Consider the following 21,797-nt stretch of genomic DNA (forward strand, 5'->3'; position numbering starts at 1 on the left):
ATACAACGAACTACCATGTGAAATAAAACAATGTCAAAATATTAATAAATTTAAGAAATGATTATATAACTATTGCAAAGCACTACCATTTAGATAATGACCTCATACATACATATACCTAATCCTAGGTCTACAAGACCGTAAATAAAATAAAAATAAATATGCCCTTCGGTCGTTAAACTTCTCGAGTTATTTGACTGTCCATACTTGAAAAAACCTCTTGGGGCTTCGATAGCTCAAGTGAGTTCCCAAGGGGTTTTTGCGCTCGTTGGAAAAAGATAAAAAAACGGAAAAGAACACACAGCAGATTAAAATTCAAGAATCTGACAATTTAATATTTGCACTTTCAAAGCTAACTCACAATATATACAAAAGCTAATCCAGTTTAATTAATTATATATATATATATGTTAAAGTATGCAAACAGAAGAAAATCTTACCTAGAACAGGGCTGATGGCTGCAGTGATCGCGGAGCTTTCCAAAAAAGAAGTGAAAGAGTTTCTTTCTTGTAAAACGCGTTCACCCTTCAATTCCGTCGAAAAGCGGTTTTGAGGGGTAATAGAACGAAAGTTAAATTGGAAAGTTAAATTGGAAAGTCGCGCACCAACACGTACACATACGCCTGCACGGACATATATAGGCGTTGGTGTTAGTGCGCGAAAGTAGATAGAAGCAAACACAAATAGTTAACATTAGGCTGGGTCACTATTGGCAGTGCTCATTCTTGGGTTTAGCTTGGTGGCCTAAACATGCCGGCCCCCCTTGCTAGAAGCAACATCGGTAGATCCCTGCGGCCATCTCCCCTGATCAACTTAATACTAACTAATATTTAAATGCACAAAATTCATGGATGTCCCAATAAGGGCAGCGGCATGGCGACCTTTTGCTTGATACAGTAATTGGTATTTCGGTTCCATCCGTAAATCGTGGAGCTGTAGTAAAGAAAAAGTAAACGTTAGGAAATAGTACGTGGTTGAGTTCAATTTTTTGCACCTCTTTTCACACTAATGGCACGTGAAGCTAGTTCGAGGGTTGAGGCAGATTTAGGAGCGGCATGCTCCAGACAAGAGCCAGCCAAATATACTGCTCTGCGCTAAAAAAGGGCCAAACGTAGATGGCAATGTGCCCGGCAGTATCAGCTCCGGATATATATCGGCTCCCAACACGAGTCGAACCGGACTTGATACAAAAAATGTTGGATCGGCGAGCTTCATATGGGTATACGGTGTTGCGACCGAGGGGTCGACATTCGCGCTTGGACTCACACGGACGTAGTTGGGAACGATCGTAGCGTGAATCGTGAGCCTACGGTTCTGCCCATGTTTACCCCTTATTCGCAAGAGGCACCCTCGTTGTGATCTGTAGTTTTCCTCGTCGAGGTGTAACTGTCGAGCCAGGTCGCGTGAAATTATTGAAGTTGTGGCGCACGCGTCGATGAGTGCGCGTACCAGGTGCAATCGCCCTCGCGCCTCGATTTTGATCACGGCAGTTGGCGATATCGATGTAAAGGGCCGTAGTGCTACGATCTCCCGCGTAATTTGCCCAGTTCTGAAGGCCGCTGGCAGTCGTCGAGAATGTCGTTCAAGCTGGCCCTGCGAACCTACTCTCTCTAACTCGTATCCTTGACGGGGGCGGAAAGTCCGTTATTCCGCTCCTCGTGTGCGTTGACGCCGGTTCGGGCTGCGGAAAGTCCGTGATTCCGCTATTCCCTTGTGACGATCTGAGCCCCGCTTCCTCGCTCTTTGGTGACGTTGGTGTGTAGTTGATGGGCGGAAAGTCCGTGATTCCGCTCCATCTTTGCGGCGTTCGTGTGCGAGTGGGGGCCGGAACTTCCTTGGTTCCACCTTCCTACTGGTGGCCGGGCGGAAAGGCCGTGATTCCGCTCCAGCTTCGTCCAACTCTCCTTCCTCTAGCTCGCGTGGTCCGCTGTCAGTTCCTATTTCTGATGCTTGAAGAGACAGAATATGTTCGTCCTCGCTATCCATCTGAACGCTCCATGGCCTGGTATCAACTTCCTGGGGCTCCGGATTGTCGAAGCTCTGGTGCAACGTGGTGTGGTGGTCCCCTTGGCACTGGTGACAACGTCCGTTGCTCGTGCAGTCGGCGGTGCGGTGTGCTACTGACAGGCAATTGCCGCAGCACCGTCCTAATGCGGCTTCCCTTTGCCTTTCCTCGGCCGATTTGGCTCGGTAGACCGGGCATAACCGGATCGGATGTCGTTTGTCGCACAGGTGGCATGGTTTCGGGTATCGCTGGGCCATGCGTTCCGCCTTCCTGCGTAGAGGCGTGTACCGGGTCATACTGGACCTGAAAAGGGGTAATTGTCATTGGTCAGGGTTTAGAATTTGAGGGGATTTCATCATGCGTGAGGGGAGTTGGGTGTCGAGAAGATATTCGCAAGAGGTTGGCAACAAGCTACAATTACTTAGGCAGTTAGCTGCACAAGAGCCTTGATTTTGTGTTTGTTTTTTTTTTTTTTTTGGATTCATTTTGAACACAAATTCGATATACAACGTGGTTTTTATGTAAATTATCTTTATGTCCACGCGATTTGTTTAAAATGGCAAGTACTTCTCTATGACGGTGCGCTTCGTGTGCGATCTGACAGATTTGGCTTTAAGTGTAGCCACGCGGTAAGCTTTCGGCCGGCTGTCAGTATTTTGCCGACAGATGGCGCACGGGGATGACTTTGTGGAACGTATTTGGTTGTGTGGCCACCCTACAAATTTAGGTCATAAACTTACCCGCGCCCAAGCAAATGTGATTATGAAAATAACCTATGACTGTCAAATGACTAGTCAAATGACGTGGAATGACGAGAGCGTTTTTGCAGGGTAATTAATCATTTTAAAGCAGCATCGAGGATGCCGAACGTGCCAAAGAAGACAGAGGTAAGTTTTATTTATTCCTTAATCTGAGATAAACATTGATTAAAACTCTCTTATTTTTCATTTGTTTTCTATAGATTGTGAAGCCAGTACCACGAGTTGGACGGAGGAAGGGAGCTGCGGAGCCTGCACGAGGGGCAGGGACATCTGACGGTCGGAGTCGGCGCACGTGCCCAGGCAAGGTTCTGGTGCCGGCTTTCTCGGATTGGGGGATTTTTCATCGAGTACTATACTCGCCCGGAGATCCGGCACTGGTTGCCTTTGGTTATAGAGCCGAGCCCTATTTGTGTAAAACGACGGTTACTTGGCCTGCCGCCGTCCTTGGGGGGGCATCGGTTGAGGCGTTCCGCCCATATACGCCCTTACAGTGTAATCTGCAAAAAAAACTATTGTAAAGTGTGATAAATACATTGTACATTAACCCACTATAAGAAATCAGGTGTATTTGATCTGGGTGGTAGTAGGATATTTTAGAGAAGATCTTTTCTTTCAGGTTATAAATTTCCCTTTTTTCGCCTTAAAAGGGGTTAAGTCATCATCCCCTCTAGTGGGAGCATTTTAATAACCTTTGTTAAAATCCGTAAAACACGGCCCAAAAAGAAAGAGGGAAAGGGGGAAAAATGTGATTGCTTTTTTCCCGATTTTGCGCCGCCTTAGCATCTGGCAACACCGTATGGATTTTGTAGTGTACATTGTGTTATTGTAAGTGGATTGTATTACCCTTCAATGAATTTCCTGTCATTGAGAAAGAAAAAACGAGGTGCGCAGCAATACAAATACTCACATACGCTTTAAATTTATAAAATGAATTTAACCTGGACAGTTTCGATGAATTTATCCAAATGTCTGTACAGCGTATTGTTGAAGATTCGCCAGCAATTGATTTACAAGCGGAAGCACAGCATACCTCTGGTGAAATTGAAACGCCTCCACGCTTCTTGTTAAAATTCGAAGAAATTTATTTATCCAAACCCACACATTGGGAAAAGGATGGCTCTCTTAGTTCTATGATGCCGAATGAAGCACGTTTGCGGAATTTAACCTATTCCGCACCACTATACGTGGATATTACAAAAACAGTCGAAGGTGTTGACCCAGTTGAAACACAACATCAAAAAACATTTATTGGCAAAATTCCGATTATGTTACGTTCCACCTATTGTCTGCTATCGCAGCTGACCGATCGTGATTTAACTGAATTAAATGAATGTCCGCTCGACCCAGGTGGCTATTTCATAATAAACGGTTCGGAAAAAGTATTGATAGCGCGAGAGAAAGTGGCTACGAACGCAGTGTACGTGTTCAGCATGAAAGATGGAAAGTATGCATATAAATCGGAAATTCGTTCATGTCTTGAACACAGCTCTAGACCTACCTCCACTTTATGGGTAAATATGATGGCGCGTGGTTCACAAAATATCAAGAAATCTGCAATTGGAATGAAGGGTTTGTGCAATAATCTCTAAATCTGTATCAATTTTCAATAAATAATGGCATTTCTTCCTCCTGCAGAAATAGCAAACAAAAGCCCAGAAACTCCAGATAACCAACAAAAAGAGTGCCAGGATGTATTTAACAAAGTAAATTCACAACTGGCAGCCCAAAAAGAGGGACGCTTCTTCGCTGTAGTTCAGTTGTATGGAAAACAATTTAAAATTACAACTGGTGACATAATACTTGTGGAAGGCTATTGGCCACCGACAATTGGTGATAAAATACGTTTGGATAAAGTTCTGTTGGCAGGTACACAGGATTTTACTTTGATCGGTCGTCCACTGCTTCCAAATGGTTTGGTTAACGTAGAGGCTACAATTATCGAGAAAACGTTAACTCATACAAAAACACATTTCAAAAATAAACGTAGGAAGCAATATATGCGTATTAACTTCCAGCGTTCTCCGAATACAATGATTCGCATAAACACAATTGAAATTGAACGAAATGTAGACGATGCGGCGCAAAGCTTTAGTGAGCCACGTATTTTTTAGTTAATCTATTTTACATGCAAGAGAAAGTCAATAAAGTGGTTAACAATAATATCAAGAAAGCTGCAATTGGTCAACGTATCATAGCGATTTTGCCCCATTTCAAACAGGAGATACCAATTATGATTGTATTTCGTGCCTTGGGTTTTGTCGCGGATCGTGATATTTTGGAGCATATTATATATAATTTTGACGATCCTGAAATGATGGAAATGGTAAAACCTTCACTTGACGAAGCTTTCGCAATACAAGAACAAAATGTGGCGCCTAATTTCATTGGCTCACGTGGTGCACGGCCAGGTGTAACCAAGGACAAACTTATTAAATATGCAAAAAAGGATTTTACAAAAAGAAATGTTGCCACACGTGGGTGTATCCGATTTTTGCGAGACCAAGAACGCATACTTTTTGGGTTATATGGTACATCGTCTGCTTTTGGCTTCGTTGGGTCGGCGCGAGTTAGATGACCGGGATCTTCTAGCGCAACGGCAGTTAAAAGTATAGAGTTTGCTCTAAGGGGCGATGCATTTTTAATAACCACATCAGGTCGTGTTATACGCGTTTATGATTCAAAAGAGGTTATAGCACTGGGAAAAGATGGTGAGCCAGAACCCATACAAAAGTTGCAAGATTTAGTAACTAAAACGACATGGAAAAAATGTTGTTTCTCAGGTGATGGTGAATACATTTACATTACACATTATTAACTTTCATTTTCTTTCTCACTGATAGAACTGCTGCGTATAATTTTGCTACCAAAAATTAACTTTCAGAATGAATTTTGAGGACGCTAAAGAAAATGTACAACGTGGTCTCACCTTCTTCATACCAGCATCGGCTTGATTTTGTAAACTGTTCAGCATTTGGATGGGTGATTTACATGGCGCTTCAACGCATTTAAAATCCCAATTGCATGCTTCGTTGAACCATTTCCATGGGATGCACATCAAAATCCTTTACAGCATGCCGATGTTAAAGTGCTTGGCACAAAAATATGTTATCAAAAATGTTATTACCGAACGACTGCGTCCTATTAACGTTTGGCTACGTGATAGCGCTGTATGCTTAGATTCATGGGTAGGAAGTACCAAAGATGTTGGACAGACAGCTGTGCTAAGGTCTATTGCAGGTGCTCGCGTGGAAAACTCATCAAATAATTTCTGAAATTGTTGAGGATACAACAAACAGTATTCCAGCTGTTCCTGTAACCACCTCTGTAGGTAAAACAAAGTTAATTTGTCAGAATAGCGCTGGTGTTCTGCCCACTGCTTCAGATCTTAAGTTCAAAACACCGGCGTTGTATTCTGAAGTTGTGTTAATAATTAAATATATGACGACAGTTACCCTAAATTTTACATGTTTTTCAGGTCTTAAGCGTGAAACGCTTCACAGCCTCAGCAACAACGACAATTGCATGCAGGAACACGGTCAATCGGAGGAGGACCAAGACAATTGCCACGACAAGTTTACCAAAGCCAGGTAAGTAACTACAACAATGGTAGTTTAAGTCACTTATAGAGGAGGGAGAAAATAAATGTATATTTAACGTTGCGACCTTAATTTGTATACCCTTTTTTGATCCCTTGACTATATCTTTTGGAGGCATTGGGTATGAATAGTAACGGCGCTGCACTATAGCTGCAAAGTACCCCTCAATATTCCTAACAAAAAGATATTTGCGCTATACCATGTCCCGAGAAGAAAGTTGTTTCTCCCAAAAAAGTTTGGCGGTACATAAACGAAATGTTGTTTCACTTGATGAGTGGGTTTCCAAATTATTTTTTGCTACGTTGTGGGAGTATAAACAAATACATTTGGCTACGTTAATTTTTGCTATTTTTTTTTATTGTTATTGACGATGTTTTTATCTGCGCTTCCTATTTCTGCATTTTTGCTGTTTGAATGAGACGGCGTTTTCTAGTGAATGAAGTTACCGACACTGAACACCATTTAACCAAGCGTTGACCTTTGATACACCGCTTTCAAAAGCATAAATATCACAAACACAAAAAGATTAAACTCGCCGATTATAATTGTGGGATATTTAGTGGGATATTTAGACAGACAGAGAAAACATGTGTAAATTGGAAAGAGCTTCCGTCATGTCTTCTCATGGTAGTGTCATATATAGGAGGTTAGTAATAAAATGTTCGATAAAAGGTAACACATAACGCTAAATGTTGTGATTAATTAAAGTTTCGGTATGTCTTATTAAAAATTTTGTAAGAAAAATTTACATTTTTTTTGTACAGAGTTGTATGCACCACAACAGGTAGGTATATCTTTGACAAGGAGGGGGGGAGGGGGGGGGGGTGTTTGATCGTAGGTTGTATGTTTCGGGCCTGGGTCGTGGGTTCGGTTACGGCTCTCTAGATCCCTGATCCTCTTCGCTGGATGGGAGTAGCACTAGTTTAGTGAGGGGTCTTGTGACCTTTCCCTTTGCCGTCATGAGATCCACTACTCTTACTCGTCCATCCGATCCCGGATGGAGGCTGATAACCCTCCCGAGCCTCCACTCATTAGGTTGTAGGTTGTCTTCTTTTATGACAACTAGATCGTCAAGCTTCATGTTTGCTTTAGGTTGGCGCCATTTATTCCTTTTTTGGAGTTCGACGAGGTATTCCGTCTTCCATCGTCGACAAAAGGTGTGGTGTAGGGCTTTTAGTCGCTGCCATCGATTAATAATTGATGCGGGGTTTTCGTTCGCGTCTGGCTCCGGGGGTGCTAATAGGTGTCCCCCTATTAAAAAGTGCCCCGGGGTTAGTGGTTCTAGGTCGGACGGTTGATTGGAAGAGGGCGTTAGGGGGCGGGAGTTGAGGCAGGATTCTATCCTGCAAAGCAGGGTAGAAAATTCCTCAAAAGTGTATTTAAGGTTGGATGCTACCCTTTTGAAGTGATATTTAAAACTTTTCACTCCCGCTTCCCACAATCCCCCCATATGAGGAGCAGACGCAGAAATAAAATGCCAGTTCAGGTTTTGGTATGTATAGGTTGTTACTACCTCGGTGCGTGAGTCAGCCATGAAGGTTTTGAACTCCGCCCTGAGGGCTCTGGATGCCCCGACAAAATTGGTTCCGTTGTCGGAATACACATTCTTCGGGCAGCCTCGTCGCGCGACGAATCTGGCAAAAGCCGCCAAGAATGACCGGGTGCTCAGATCGGTAGTCGCTTCCAAGTGGATGGCCTTAGTGGAGAAACACACAAAGAGGCAGACATATCCCTTGGACACGCGACAGCCTCGCCCTTGATAATTCTTTATCTCAAAGGGGCCGGCAAAATCTACCCCGGTGTTAGTGAATGCCCGGGTATAGGTGGTTCGTTCGGTCGGTAGAATGCCCATCAATTGTGTTTGCGCCTGTTTCCTATGCACTGCGCATACCTTGCACTTGTGAATTTCTGATCGTATCATATTTTTCACGCGAGGTATCCAGTACTGTGTGCGGATCAGGCGCAGCATAAGCTGATTTCCCCCATGTAACGAGATTTTATGGACAAATCGTGTGATGAGACGAGACAGTCCACTGTGATAAGGCAGAATTATGGGGTGGCGTTCGTTATACGAGAGGTCCTTGGACGCTTCGAGCCGCCCCCCAACTCTGATTGTCTCGTCCTCATCGAGAAATGGGTGCAAGGGTTGTAAATCGCTCTTTGGCTTGATTGAGCCTTTTTCTTTGAGTGTTCTGTACTCCTCCGCATAATGGCTTCGTTGAGCATTGACGATCAGTCGACACATCGTTGCTTTAATCTCGATGGGTGAAATCGTCAGTGATGTTTCATTGAAGGAGGTTTTCAGATGAGTCCTTTTGTAGAACCGTAGAACATAGGACACAACTCTTAAAGCCCGGGAAAGGTCGGAAAACCTGTCTACAATATCTTCGTCTTTTCGGTTAAGCGAGGTTGTGTGGACTTGTAACCTTTTTTCTTCCATGGTTGTGGTGTAGCTTATTTCCTGGTTTGGCCATTCTTTGCCATCTTGCTGCAGCCAAGATGGGCCTTCCCACCACAAGGAATTGTTCACTGTTTCTTGCGCTAAAATCCCTCTACTGGCTAAGTCTGCAGGGTTGGACGCTGAGTCCACATGACGCCAGTCCGTGTTCCCAACTTGGTCTATTATCTTTGTCACACGGTGGGCCACGAAGGTTGACCATGAACACGGAGGTTTCCGTAACCAAGCTAAGACAATAGTTGAGTCAGTCCATAATAAGGTTTTATGTTTGCCTAAATTAAGGTTCTTGTTGATAGACTCTAGGGTTTCTGAAAGGAGAACTGCTCCACAAAGTTCTAGTCTTGGTAAGGAGATAGATTTTACTGGCGCGACTCTTGATTTGGCTAACAACAGGCTTACAAATATTTGCTCATTAATATTGACGCGCAGGTAGACGGTGGTTGCGTATGCTTTTTCTGACGCGTCACAGAATCCGTGGATCTCCACTGTGGCTGTTGGTGAAAAGTGTACCCAGCGTGGGATCTTAATTTTTTCTATGTGCTGGTAACTTTCAATGAAACTTTGCCACCGATCCAGCGAGACTGGCGACACGGTTTCATCCCATCCTGTTCCCTCTAACCAGATGCCTTGCATCAACATTTTGGCGGTAACCACGAATGGTGCCAGCCACCCTAATGGGTCAAATAATTTTGCTATCGCCGACAGAATTTTCCGTTTTGTAAAGCTAGACTGTTCCTCTATGGGTTTCGTTTTGAAGTAAAAGGTATCTGAGTGGGCGTTCCACCTGATGCCAAGTGCTTTAACCATACTGGTATCCTCGAAGTCCAGGAAATCTTCGTTTAGGAGGTCAGCCTTTGGTAGGCCTTTAAGTAGTTTGTTCGAATTGGCGGTCCATTTCCTCAGGGAGAATCCTGCTGTCCCCAGGGCTGTAGTTATGTGATCCCTTGCTTTAATGGCGTCGGTAATAGTGTGGCCTCCTGCTAGCACGTCGTCAACGTACATTGCATTTCGTAGTATATCTGATGCTATAGAGTAGCTGTGTTCCACGTCGTCCGCTAATTGGAGCAGTGTTCGTATTGCCAGGTACGGTGCACAGTTAACTCCGAAGGTGACCGTTTTCAACTCATATAGTTGTATGGGCTGCGTACTTTCTGTTCGGAATACAATCCGTTGATACTTAGTGTGATCATCGTGTACCAGAATCTGTCTGTACATTTTTTCTATGTCGCTGTTGAAGACATATTTGAAGAAACGCCACCTTAATATGAGAATGGTTAAATCATTCTGTAGAACTGGCCCCGGATGGAGGATGTCGTTGAGGCTGACTCCGTTTGCAGTTGATGATGACGCATTGAACACCACTCTCACTTTGGTTGTTGTGCTTTCTTCCTTTTTGACGGCATGATGTGGTAAAAAATAGGTATCACAGTCTTCAGCGGGGATGTGTGTTGGTACCCGGGACATATGCCCCAAGGTTTCATACTCTGCTAAGACCCTGTTGTATTCTGACTGTAATGGTGGGTCTTTAGCTAAACGCGTTTCCATTCGGAAAAATTGTGAACACGCAATTTTTAATGAGGGACCTAATTGTTTATATTTTGGAAATTCCTGTTTAAAAGGCAAGGATACAATATATTTACCCTTATCATTTCGAATCGTTGTGTTCTTATACAATTCTTCACAATACTTGTCATCATGGTTGTACGTTTTGTCCTTGGGGACTTCCTCTGTTTCCCAAAATGATCGTAGCTCTCTGTCTAATTGCACTTCACTGACAAAGGACACATATTTCTCGCTGGGTGAGATTGTTTAGGTTTGGCCGGTCAATATCCAGCCGAATACCGTCTCTTGGGCTAGCAGTGTTCCTAACACGTCTTTCTTTATTCCCCCTAACATCACCTGTGCATAAATGTCGCCTCCTAATATCAGGTCGACTTGCTCATTGACAAAAAAACGTTTGTCAGCTAATACTAAGTTCGGGAAGGCCTGCATGGCCATGGCATCCACCTTGCATGTTGGTAGATTGCCAGTTAATTGCGGCAGCACAAGCGCGGTGGTAGCAATATTTATTGTCGGATCAATTGGAGACCGCAGTTGTATATGACACGCCTCCTTTACTTGTGCTGACACTTGATTGGTGATGCCTGACACATGTGCAGACATCCGCTGAGATGGCAAGTTTATGCGACGTTTAAGTCTTTCAGTTATGAAAGTACATTCTGACCCCGAATCTATAAGTGCCCGCGCGGAGAAGTTGGTGTTGTTGTAGAATATATTGATGCGGGCCGTACCTAGTAAAACCCCTTTACTTGTGTTTGTAAAGCAGGCCTTGAAGTGGTTATTTCCATTGCTTTGGTTATTGGAATAGGTGCGCCTCTGTTGCGATTGGGCAGATGGGCCAGGGTTGGTATTATTGTTGTTTGCGTTTTGGTTGGTGTCCGTTGCCTGAATATGTAGGAGCGTATTGTGTCTTTGCTTGCAGGTGGCGCAATTGTAGGAGCTTGAACACCTAGACACAGTATGTCCTGAGGATAGGCAGTTAATACACCCTTTCTTGTTTTTAATGAAGGTGATTCTATCGGAAACCGACAATGTGCGGAACCGTTGGCAATGTTGTAGTTTGTGCTCAGTGGATTTACACATCTTGCACGCACCTTTGGTTACACTCGTCTTAAAAGCACCTAGCTTTCTGTGAGAGTTTTCAGTGGATTGTCTACCATTATGGGTTTTCGGGTTCTTGGTTTCCAGGCTATCCTCAGTTATGCCAGAGACTGTCTCAAGTGTCTGGAAACGGTTCTGTAAAAATTTATCCATGTCTTCCCACTTGGATATTTCTGTTTTATTTTGAACCGTTTGCTCCCATAAGGCTAGTGTGCTTTTTGGTAATTTCGTTGAGCACAAATAAGTTATAATCGCATCCCAATTGGACACGTCGATTTGATGTGTCTTTAAGGATGCGATACAGTTGTTGATGTCTCGCTGCAGCTTTTTAATTGAAGTGCCGCATTCCTTTTCAACCGCCTCTAAGCTGAACAATGTCTTCAGCTGAGTATTCACTAGTATGCGTTTGTTTTCGTATCTGTCTACCAGATTTTGCCACGCTATACCGAAACCTTCGTTTGTGAGTGGGCACTTTTGCACTATCTCTTTAGCCTCACCCTGGGTCTTTTGTATCAAGTGGTACAATCTCTCTACCGGAGTGAGTCGCTTATTTAAAATATATATGGCCGTAAAGAGGTCTCTGAATGTAGGCCCGGATAAGTAATCTCCCTTGAACACATCAGTGTCACACGGAGGTAGACGCATATTTGTATCCCTTTCGTGCTGTTCTTCGGGCTTAGGGTCGGGTTTGTTGAATGTGGCCTGTCGCGTTGATATGTTTGACATGCAACGCAAGTAGACTGCATAAGCACTTTTGTGTTTTATCTTAACAGCTGATATATTTTTTCCCTCTAGAGTGTCCCCAGCTAATATCTCATCATGGGCTGTTTTTACTTTTTTCCACTTTGCCTTTAACTCTTCTTGCTGGATAGCCAGAGTATACTTGGTATGTTCGGAGTCGGGTGTGGAGTTGAAGTCAGCTTCAAACTCTATGACTTCATCAGCCATCCTGATGTAACTTTCCATCGCTTTCGACATGGTAACAGTACTGAGATTAAGGGCAAAATGGATCTAACTGGTTAATAGGGTAGTTCACGAAGGCACGTTCAGCTTAAAATAGGACGATGTAGCTAGTGGGTATATGCCCAATATAATGGATTGCCGCCAAGGGGGTAAACACGCAAATTTTTCTCTGTGTATATTGCCTTTAATAATTTTTTTTTTCTCAGCTGATTGTGCTTTTATGCGAACACTCTTGTCACCCAACTCACCGCAGTGTTAGTGTTGTGTATACAAGAAAATATGGTTAAGTGACTTTGATTTAATGGTAGTAACGCTGGTTTACGTCAGAACCTAAAGAATTGGTTCAATTTATTACACTTAAGTGTTTAGTGTTTCTAAAGTATTGGCAGTGACTTGTGATAAAGTGCGTTAAAGTGTTGTTGCAAAGAAATTGCCACACTACAGTGAAAAAGTGGGGTTATGTTGAATTTGTGCCGCTGGCTGCAATATTACTCGAAAATATGCGCTACAGCAAACAAAATACTAAATCAAAAGACTTTAAGTAAATCTGTGTGACTTAATTGCCACACATACGTATAATTATCTGGTTTTTATTTAATAAAATCGCGATATTGGTACGCCGAGAAGTTAGTATAAGTAAATTCCCTACTTGTGCAAAAAACAAACAAAAAAAATTGAACTCAAACCACGTACCTTTGTGACTTTGTTTGACCGCTCGTTTTTGTTTGCTGGTGTAATGCTTGTCGCTTTTGAAACGCTCAGGTGGTGCTAACTGCTAACTTTTGAAACGCTTTTGTGTGGTGCTGCTAACGGCTAGCTTTTGAAACGCTTTTGGTTATATTGATGAATACTTTTGAAACGCTCAGGTGGTGCCAACTGCTAACTTTTGAAACGCTTTTGTGTGGTGCTGCTAACTGGTAGCTTGTGAAACGCTTTTGTGTGGTTCTGCTAACGGCTAGCTTTTGAAACGCTTTTGGTTATAGATGAATACTTTTGAAACGCTCAGGTGGTGCCAACTGCTAACTTTTGAGACGCTTTTGTGTGGTGCAGCTAACTGCTAGCTTTTGAAACGCTTTTGGTTATAGATGATTACTTTTGAAACGCTCAGGTGAGCTGTGTTTATCCAGTCGGTCGCTGGTATTCAATCGTGTCTGTAATTATTCCGGCGTAGTAGGACCATGAAAAAACCTCTTGGGGCTTCGATAGCTCAAGTGAGTTCCCAAGGGGTTTTTGCGCTCGTTGGAAAAAGATAAAAAAACGGAAAAGAACACACAGCAGATTAAAATTCAAGAATCTGACAATTTAATTATTTGCACTTTCAAAGCTAACTCACAATATATACAAAAGCTAATCCAGTTTAATTAATTATATATATATATATGTTAAAGTATGCAAACAGAAGAAAATCTTACCTAGAACAGGGCTGATGGCTGCAGTGATCGCGGAGCTTTCCAAAAAAGAAGTGAAAGAGTTTCTTTCTTGTAAAACGCGTTCACCCTTCAATTCCGTCGAAAAGCGGTTTTGAGGGGTAATAGAACGAAAGTTAAATTGGAAAGTTAAGTTGGAAAGTCGCGCACCAACACGTACACATACGCCTGCACGGACATATATAGGCGTTGGTGTTAGTGCGCGAAAGTAGATAGAAGCAAACACAAATAGTTTACATTAGGCTGGGTCACTATTGGCAGTGCTCATTCTTGGGTTTAGCTTGGTGGCCTAAACAATACTTGTTGTTTGGGTTGAACAAACTGTACGTCTCGCTTTCAAAGCTGTAACCCACCATGATACATTCTATAGATTTTTGGCTTAATTTGTGCCGTTTCTCCTTTGGAATATGAACCATAGCGATAGATCGAAAGACTCGAAAGTGCTTTAGTACTGGCTTTCTTCCGGACCCAATCTCATCAGGGCTATGGTTATCGCCTCTACACGGTACAAGGTTTGGCAAGTAGGCCGCGGTTGCAGCGGATTCCGCCCAAAAACGTTCATCCAAACCACTATCGATTAGCATGCAACGAATACGCTCTACTAGCGTGCTGTTCATTCTTTCGGCCACACCATTTTGCTCTGGAGCATACGAAAAGCTAGTTTGGTGAATAATTCCGCTCTGCCTCAAAAGTTTGTTAAAATTCTCATTTACGTATTCTTTGCCATTGTCTGTGCGTTTAACTTTTATATTTTTTTGAGCATTGATTTTCTGCCATGGCTTTAAAACATTTAAACTTTTCAAATACATCAGATTTGTGTTTCATGGGATAAGCGAAAACCTTTCGAGAGTAATCGTCTACAAAACAAACTAAAAAACGGGCACCATATAAGGATCTTATATGCAAAGGTAGCACATCAGAGTGCACTACTTCCAGAAAAGCACTGGATTATGTTCCTATGTTTTTATTAGGCTTTTGTGTCTGTTTTCCTTTTATGCACACAGTGCACGGTTCAGCATTCGTTTTATTAAAATTAATGCCAACACTAGACTTCTGCACTTTATCCAAAGAGATATTACAGATATGCCCCATTCGGAGGTGCCATAGATTTGGATTACTTTTTGCAAGGAATACTTTATTTTCCTTATCGTTTTCTACTCAGTTTAGTCGATACAAATTATTATGGATCGAAGCTGTTGCCATAACTTTATTGCTTTTATTATAAATTTTGCATGTTTCGCCTTCAAATAACACTTTATTGCCATTCTTTTTCATTTGACTAATCGACAAGAGATTTGCACACAAATTTGGAACGTATTCCACATTTTTGACAGTTGCTTTTGTGATTTCTTTTTCTTTACAGAGAGATTCACTTCTCTCGCACACTCAACATAAAGTTCATTATTATTCGCAACGACAATTTTTTTGTCTTTAACATCGTGTATTTTGTTTAATAGTGAGTAGTTATTAGTCATGTGGTTGCTTGCACCACTATCAATATACCAACTTTCACAAATGTTGTTTTTGATTTTTTGTCAATGTGGTTGTTTTCTTGACTGTTCGTCTTCATTGCAAACAGAATCTCTTCTCTTTCGTTTGGTTTTCTGCAATTTTCTGCACGATTCTTCTTTTTAGTTTTGTTGGAACAATTTCTAGAATTAAGTCCAGTGGCTTTACACCTGCGACATTGAAATTTGGTAAAGCTTTTCTTAGGCTTTCAATATAGAGCTTTTTCCCTATCAACACTTTCAAATTTTGCGTCTTGAAGGAGTAAATTCTTTACCATATCTATGGTTAGTTTCTCTTTAGAATTTTCGACTGCCATTACCAATAGCCTGAAGTCGTAAGGCAATCCATCTAACATTAATGAAGCAGCTAACCTGCATTTCTCACCTTCAGTGCAATCATGACGATGTCGTTTATATATTACTGCAAGGAATCATGACTTTCAAGCCTAATATTAACTAATTGTTTTAGCAGCTCTACTTTTCTGGTTAGTCCAGTATCTTCATACGCGTTCATAAGTGCGATCCATGCTTCCTTAGCTGTTTGGCACTCGCAATGTGTCCAAAATTGCTAGGATCAACCAGAAGCGTGATCTCATCCAAAGCACGTTCGCTCAAGTCGACGTATTTATCGCTTGCAATACCTTGTTCGACCACTTTCCAAACTCCTTTAATTACGAGACAGGATTTTGCTTGTCGCTTCCATACATCGAAATTCTCCCTGCCACGCAGCCTTTCCAAGTGAAATGGCGCAGGTAAAGTCGAAGAAGACAACATTTTAGCGCGAAAACTTTTTGCCCGTATTAATTAATCACGTGGCATAAGGCCCATAACCTGTTGTGTTAAAGTTTTTATTGTTCTTTGGATCTATGAGTGTATGTATATCTATATTACAGGGTTGTAATAAATGGTACAGAGTGCATGAGTATCTAAAAGTGAATTAGAGTATCGTTCCTTTAAAAGAATATGGAACCAAAAGTAAATTGTACTTAATATTCTAAGTAAATCTTCAAATTTAGTCTGTAAGAATTGTAATCAAAAGGCTTAAACAATAAACATTAAAAACAATGAGCAATATGTATTTAAGTCTACTTGTAGATGATATCTTCATCCTACGACTTTATTGGTTAATTGGTTAATTTTTGAATATATAAAATTAGATTGTTATGGTAATATACAAAAAGTGTATGAAAAAATTTTAATGTAAATTTACCAAAAATTTGACGAGAGATGGAACGTTTCAAGGCCGGGTCGAATTTCTATCAGAACGAAAAGAGCGATCTGGTAACCAATATTCAGAGAGCAGTAAAATTCCAAAGGCAAGTCGTCTATGTCATCTTAAACGGAGGTAGCGTTGAAGCACCCAACGAAGGTGATAATGTTTTCAATAATCCACGGTTTGTAGGGGGAGATCGTACACATTTTTTTTCACTTTTAGACCTTAACTAAAGAAAAAGTATAACTTTTCCAGACAAGTATTAAGTGCAATAATATTGTATGGTAATTCTCTAAATAAAAATAGAAACCTGTTCTTGAAACTTGTAGATGTGTGTAAAAAATAGCATATAAGCATTCGCTTGTACGGTAGTCGCGGGTGGGAACGTCTCGGTACTACACAATTTCATATGGGAAGGGATTGTTGATGAAATCATTATTGGAGTGAACTTCTTAATCGACAAATGCATCAAGATCGACATGCAAGGTAAGAGAGTGCAATATAAGAACATGGATGCGCCATATTTCTATGCAAAATGCTACAGAAGTGAACGAGTGCTGGAAGAGAGAAGAAAGTCAGCTAATACCACCAAAATCGGAGGCAGTAATCTGGGCAAAGTTTGAGCCAGATTATGAGACAAATTACGGGTTGTAGAGGCAGGGAATAAATCAACACCAAATATACTTGTAGGAAAAACCCTGGTTATGACAAAACAAGACGGGCGTATTTCGGCTAGTCTACTAAATTAGTTCAAATTACAAATAACTCTCGCCAAAGGAGCTATATTGGGAAGATGCCAAGATGCTGAACTAGTTATTAACTGTAAACAGCTCCAGGAAAACGTTTTAACTAGCAAGATTGGTCTTTCAAATGACATCACTGCATGGACGGAAAGGCTAGAGAAGGACTACCAAAGTAAGACAAAACAACTTCTTCCAAAGCACGGAAACATATTTGGTTCCAAACCAGGCCACACCACCGTTGTGAAACATCACCTTGATACTGAAGATGCGAGGCCAATCCGCCAAGCTTCTCTTAGTATGCAACTGGCCAAGCGGGAAGTTGTGAGTCAAATCATACAAAATATGAGCGACAGGTTCGTAATCGAACCATCACCTAGTCCATGGATTACACCGGTAGTACTTGCGAAAAACAAAGATGAGTTTTGTGTGGACTCCCGGAAATTGAAGGACGTTACGAAAAAGGACAGCTACCCATTGCAAAGAATTGACGACACTTTGGACTCGCTATCTGGTACGAAATGGTTTTCCACACTGGACTGAAAAGTGGCTACTGGCAAGTGGAGGTGAAAGAGAAAGACAAAGAGAAAATAGCCTTTAGTGTCGGAGATGGTTTTTGGATGGCCTTTGGACTATGTAATTCACCAGCTACATTTGCAAGACTGATGGATCAAGTATTAAAAGGACTACATTGGGAAAAATGCGTGGTGTATCTAGACGACATCATCGTATTGGGAAAGAACTTTGGTGATCATCTTAAGATCTTGGTGGAAGTTTTCTAGAGAATAGCTGGTGTTAGTCCGAAACTTAGTCCCAAACAGTGTTCACTGTTTAACTAGTTTGTAAGTTATTTGGGCGATATAGTAACAACGGAGGGCATCTGTAATGCAAAAAAGACAGAAGTTTACAAGGAAAGAATAAAGCTTTTGAGTGGAAGGGGAGCAAGAAGTGTACTACCCCAATATTGGCATAGATACAGATTTTTATTTATTTATTTATTTAAAGTCGACACCAAACGAAAACTGTCGACTGGTGAAGTATAAAATTAGTACAAAAAGTATTATAATTTGTAAATTATACGGTTAAGATTGAATAAAAGTAAACATATGTATTTAAAAATTCAAATTGATCGGATCAGTCGTCATGAGGAGCTCAGAAAGGAGCTTACGCGAGGTGCTCAGAAAGGAGCATGGTGCCCATAAGGGGGCTGACATATGCATATGCTAGTAATTGCACGCTTTTATAGTATATTGTTCCAGTGCGGTTAAGTTCTGCAGCTAGTATAATTTTCTCCAGCATCAAATTAAAGAAATCGCACGATAGGGGGTCACCCTGTCTGAAACCTCGTTTAGTTTCGAACGGCTCGGAGAGGTCCTTCCCAATTCTGACTGAGCTGATGGTGTTGCTCAACGTCATTTTGCACAGCCGTATAAGTTTTGCGCGGAAACCAAATTCAGACCTAGCGGCATATACTTAGGCAGCTCCTTTTCGTGCTGTCGAAGGCGGCTTTAAAGTCGACGAAGAGGTGATGTGTGTCGATTCTCTTTTCACGGGTTTTTTTCCAAGATTTGGGGAATTGTGAAAATCTGGTCGATGGTAGATTTACCAGGTCTGAAGCTACACTGATAAGGTCCAATCAGCCGGTTCACGGTGGTTTTTTTTTCAATCTGGTTATTGCTATTCCAACTCCGTCACAATCGGGCGGGGGACATATATTCCATAATCATCGATTGCGTGATCGGGTTTTTCATCTCTGCGCGGTGAATTGCTGCCTCCATTTAGGAGAGCAGAGAAGTGTTCCCTCCATAATCTAAGCACTGTCTGGACATCAGTTAAAAGGTCGCCGTTTTCATTCCTACAGGAGTTTGCCCCGGTCTTAACACCTTCCGTCGGTCGCCGTATTTTTTGGTAAAATTTTCGGGCGTTATTGCTGGTGGCTAGCAGCTCAAGCAAACACTAACATAACTTATATTGGAGTTACCTATGTACCCGGACTAACAAGTAATCAATCACTTAGGAAAATTATGAAAAAAGATAACATAACATTTGCTCACAAGCCACGCAATACTCTTAGTTGTATCTTTACAAAAAAAAAAGACAAAATAGACAAGGAATAACAATGCAATGTAGTGTATAAAATTCAATGCAACGGTAACAACAACAATGTGCAATAAATGTTACATAGGCACAACGAAAAGAGCATTGAGAACGAGAATACACGAACATGAAATGCACGCAAAAAACAGAAAAATAAATACCGCGCTACCTCAACACCTGACTAACAACGATAATACAGCTGATTTTGGCAATGCAAGAATTTAGGATGTTGTGAGAAGATGCAAAAGGAGAATGACAACGGAAAGTCTCCGCATCCAACAACATATGACGAACGTCATGAATTTTAAAGAAGACATTGACATCGACCGAAACAGGTCCAACCCAGCAAACATGCTGAAATATACTCTAACAAATATGGCTTAAACACTTCCTTTTTTTTTTTAAATAGGATTCCTACATTATATATTTCGTGATAGAACATACGAAAATAAACATGCTTGAGCATTTTTTTCGTGGCCCTGATGATTACCATACAAGAAACAGAAATAACTTTCTGCCAGCTGTTCCATCGGAATTCGACAAGAACAGTGTATACTACGAGGGATTGAGGGAATACAACGAACTACCATGTGAAATAAAACAATGTCAAAATATTAATAAATTTAAGAAATTATTATATAACTATTGCAAAACACTACCATTTAGATAATGATCTCATACATACATATACCTAATCCTAGATCTACAAGATCGTAAATAAAATAAAAATAAATATGCCCTTCGGTCGTTAAACTTCTCGAGTTCATTGACTGTCCATACTTGTTGTTTGGGTTGAACAAACTGTACGTCTCGCTTTTAAAGCTGTAACCCACCATGATACATTCTAAAGATTTTTGGCTTAATTTGTGCCGTTTCTCCTTTGGAATATGAACCATAGCGATAGATCGAAAGACTCGAAAGTGCTGTAGTACTGGCTTTCTTCCGGACCCAATCTCATCAGTGCTACGATTATCGCCTCTACACGGTACAAGATTTGGCAAGTAGGCCGCGGTTGCAGCGGATTCCGCCCAAAAACGTTCATCCAAACCATTATCGATTAGCATGCAGCGAATCCGCTCTACTAGCGTGCGGTTCATTCTTTCGGCCACACCATTTTGCTCTGGAGCATACGAAAAGCTAGTTTGGTGAATAATTCCGCTCTGCCTCAAAAGTTTGTTAAAATTCTCATTTACGTATTCTTTGCCATTGTCTGAGCATTGATTTTCTGCCATGGCTTTAAAACATTTAAACTTTTCAAATACATCAGATTTGTGTTTCATGGGATAAGCGAAAACCTTTCGAGAGTAATCGTCTACAAAGCAAACTAAAAAACGGGCACCAGATAAGGATCTTATATGCAAAGGTAGCACATCAGAGTGCACTACTTCCAGAAAATCACTGGATTATGTTCCTATGTTTTTATTAGGCTTTTGTGTCTGTTTCCCTTTTATGCACACAGTGCACGGTTCAGCATTCGTTTTATTAAAATGAATGCCAACACTAGACTTCTGCACTTTATCCAAAGAGATATTACAGATATGCCCCATTCGGCGGTGCCATAGATTTGGATTACTTTTTGCAAGGAATACTTTATTTTCCTTATCGTTTTCTACGCAGTTTAGTCGATACAAATTATTATGGATCGAAGCTGTTGCCATAACTTTATTGCTTTTATTATAAATTTTGCATGTTTCGCCTTCAAATAACACTTTATTCCCATTCTTTGTCATTTGACGAACCGACAAGAGATTTACACACAAATTTGGAATGTATTCCACATTTTTGACAGTTGCTTTTGTGATTTCTTTTTCTTTACAGAGAGACTCACTTCTCTCGCACACTCAACATAAAATTCATTATTATTCGCAACTACAATTTGTTTGTCTTTAACATCGTGTATTTTGTTTAATAGTGAGTAGTTATTAGTCATGTGGTTGCTTGCACCACTATCAATATACCAACTTTCACAAATGTTGTTTTTGATTTTTTGTCAATGTGGTTGTTGTTATTTTCTTGACTGTTCGTCTTCATTGCAAACAGAACATCTTCTCTTTCATTTGGTTTTCTGCAATTTTCTGCGTGATTCTTCTTTTTAGTTTTGTTGGGACAATTTCTAGAATTAAGTCCAGTGGCTTTACGACTGCGACATTGAAATTTGGTAAAGCCTTTCTTAGGCTTTCAATATAGAGCTTTTTCCCTATCAACACTATCAAATTTTGCGTCTTGAAGGAGTAAATTCTTTACCATGTCTATGGTTAGTTTCTCTTTTTTTCCGGTTTTGGGAATTGAATCTTCCAATTCCAATAAATGGCAGGAGGACCCTTAAATTACCTCTTAAATCGCCAGGTTAACAAACGTATAAGGGTAA

General features: G+C 41.2%; 1 protein-coding gene across 1 annotated transcript; it reads left to right on the forward strand.

Annotated features, from left to right (window-relative positions):
• Positions 1-3,660: 3,660 nt before the first annotated feature.
• LOC137245945 (DNA-directed RNA polymerase II subunit RPB2-like) lies at positions 3,661-5,337 on the forward strand. Its single transcript, XM_067777122.1, has 4 exons — positions 3,661-4,335; positions 4,402-4,857; positions 4,899-5,176; positions 5,227-5,337. The coding sequence occupies exons 1-4, from the start codon at positions 3,732-3,734 to the stop codon at positions 5,335-5,337; spliced, it is 1,449 nt and encodes a 482-aa protein (XP_067633223.1). The 5' UTR covers positions 3,661-3,731.
• The last annotated feature ends 16,460 nt before the right edge of the window (positions 5,338-21,797 follow it).

Source organism: Eurosta solidaginis, chromosome 3 (genome assembly GCF_040869045.1).
Source record: "Eurosta solidaginis isolate ZX-2024a chromosome 3, ASM4086904v1, whole genome shotgun sequence".
Classification (NCBI taxonomy): domain Eukaryota; kingdom Metazoa; phylum Arthropoda; class Insecta; order Diptera; family Tephritidae; genus Eurosta; species Eurosta solidaginis.

Bases quoted from the DNA above. Each gene is read 5' to 3' on its own strand.
- LOC137245945 (XM_067777122.1), top strand. From the start codon at position 3,732: ATGTCTGTACAGCGTATTGTTGAAGATTCGCCAGCAATTGATTTACAA. The intron at 4,336-4,401 runs GTTTGTGCAATA...TTCCTCCTGCAG, and splicing joins ATCTGCAATTGGAATGAAGG to AAATAGCAAACAAAAGCCCA. The intron at 5,177-5,226 runs GTAACCAAGGAC...TTTTACAAAAAG, and splicing joins CACGTGGTGCACGGCCAGGT to AAATGTTGCCACACGTGGGT.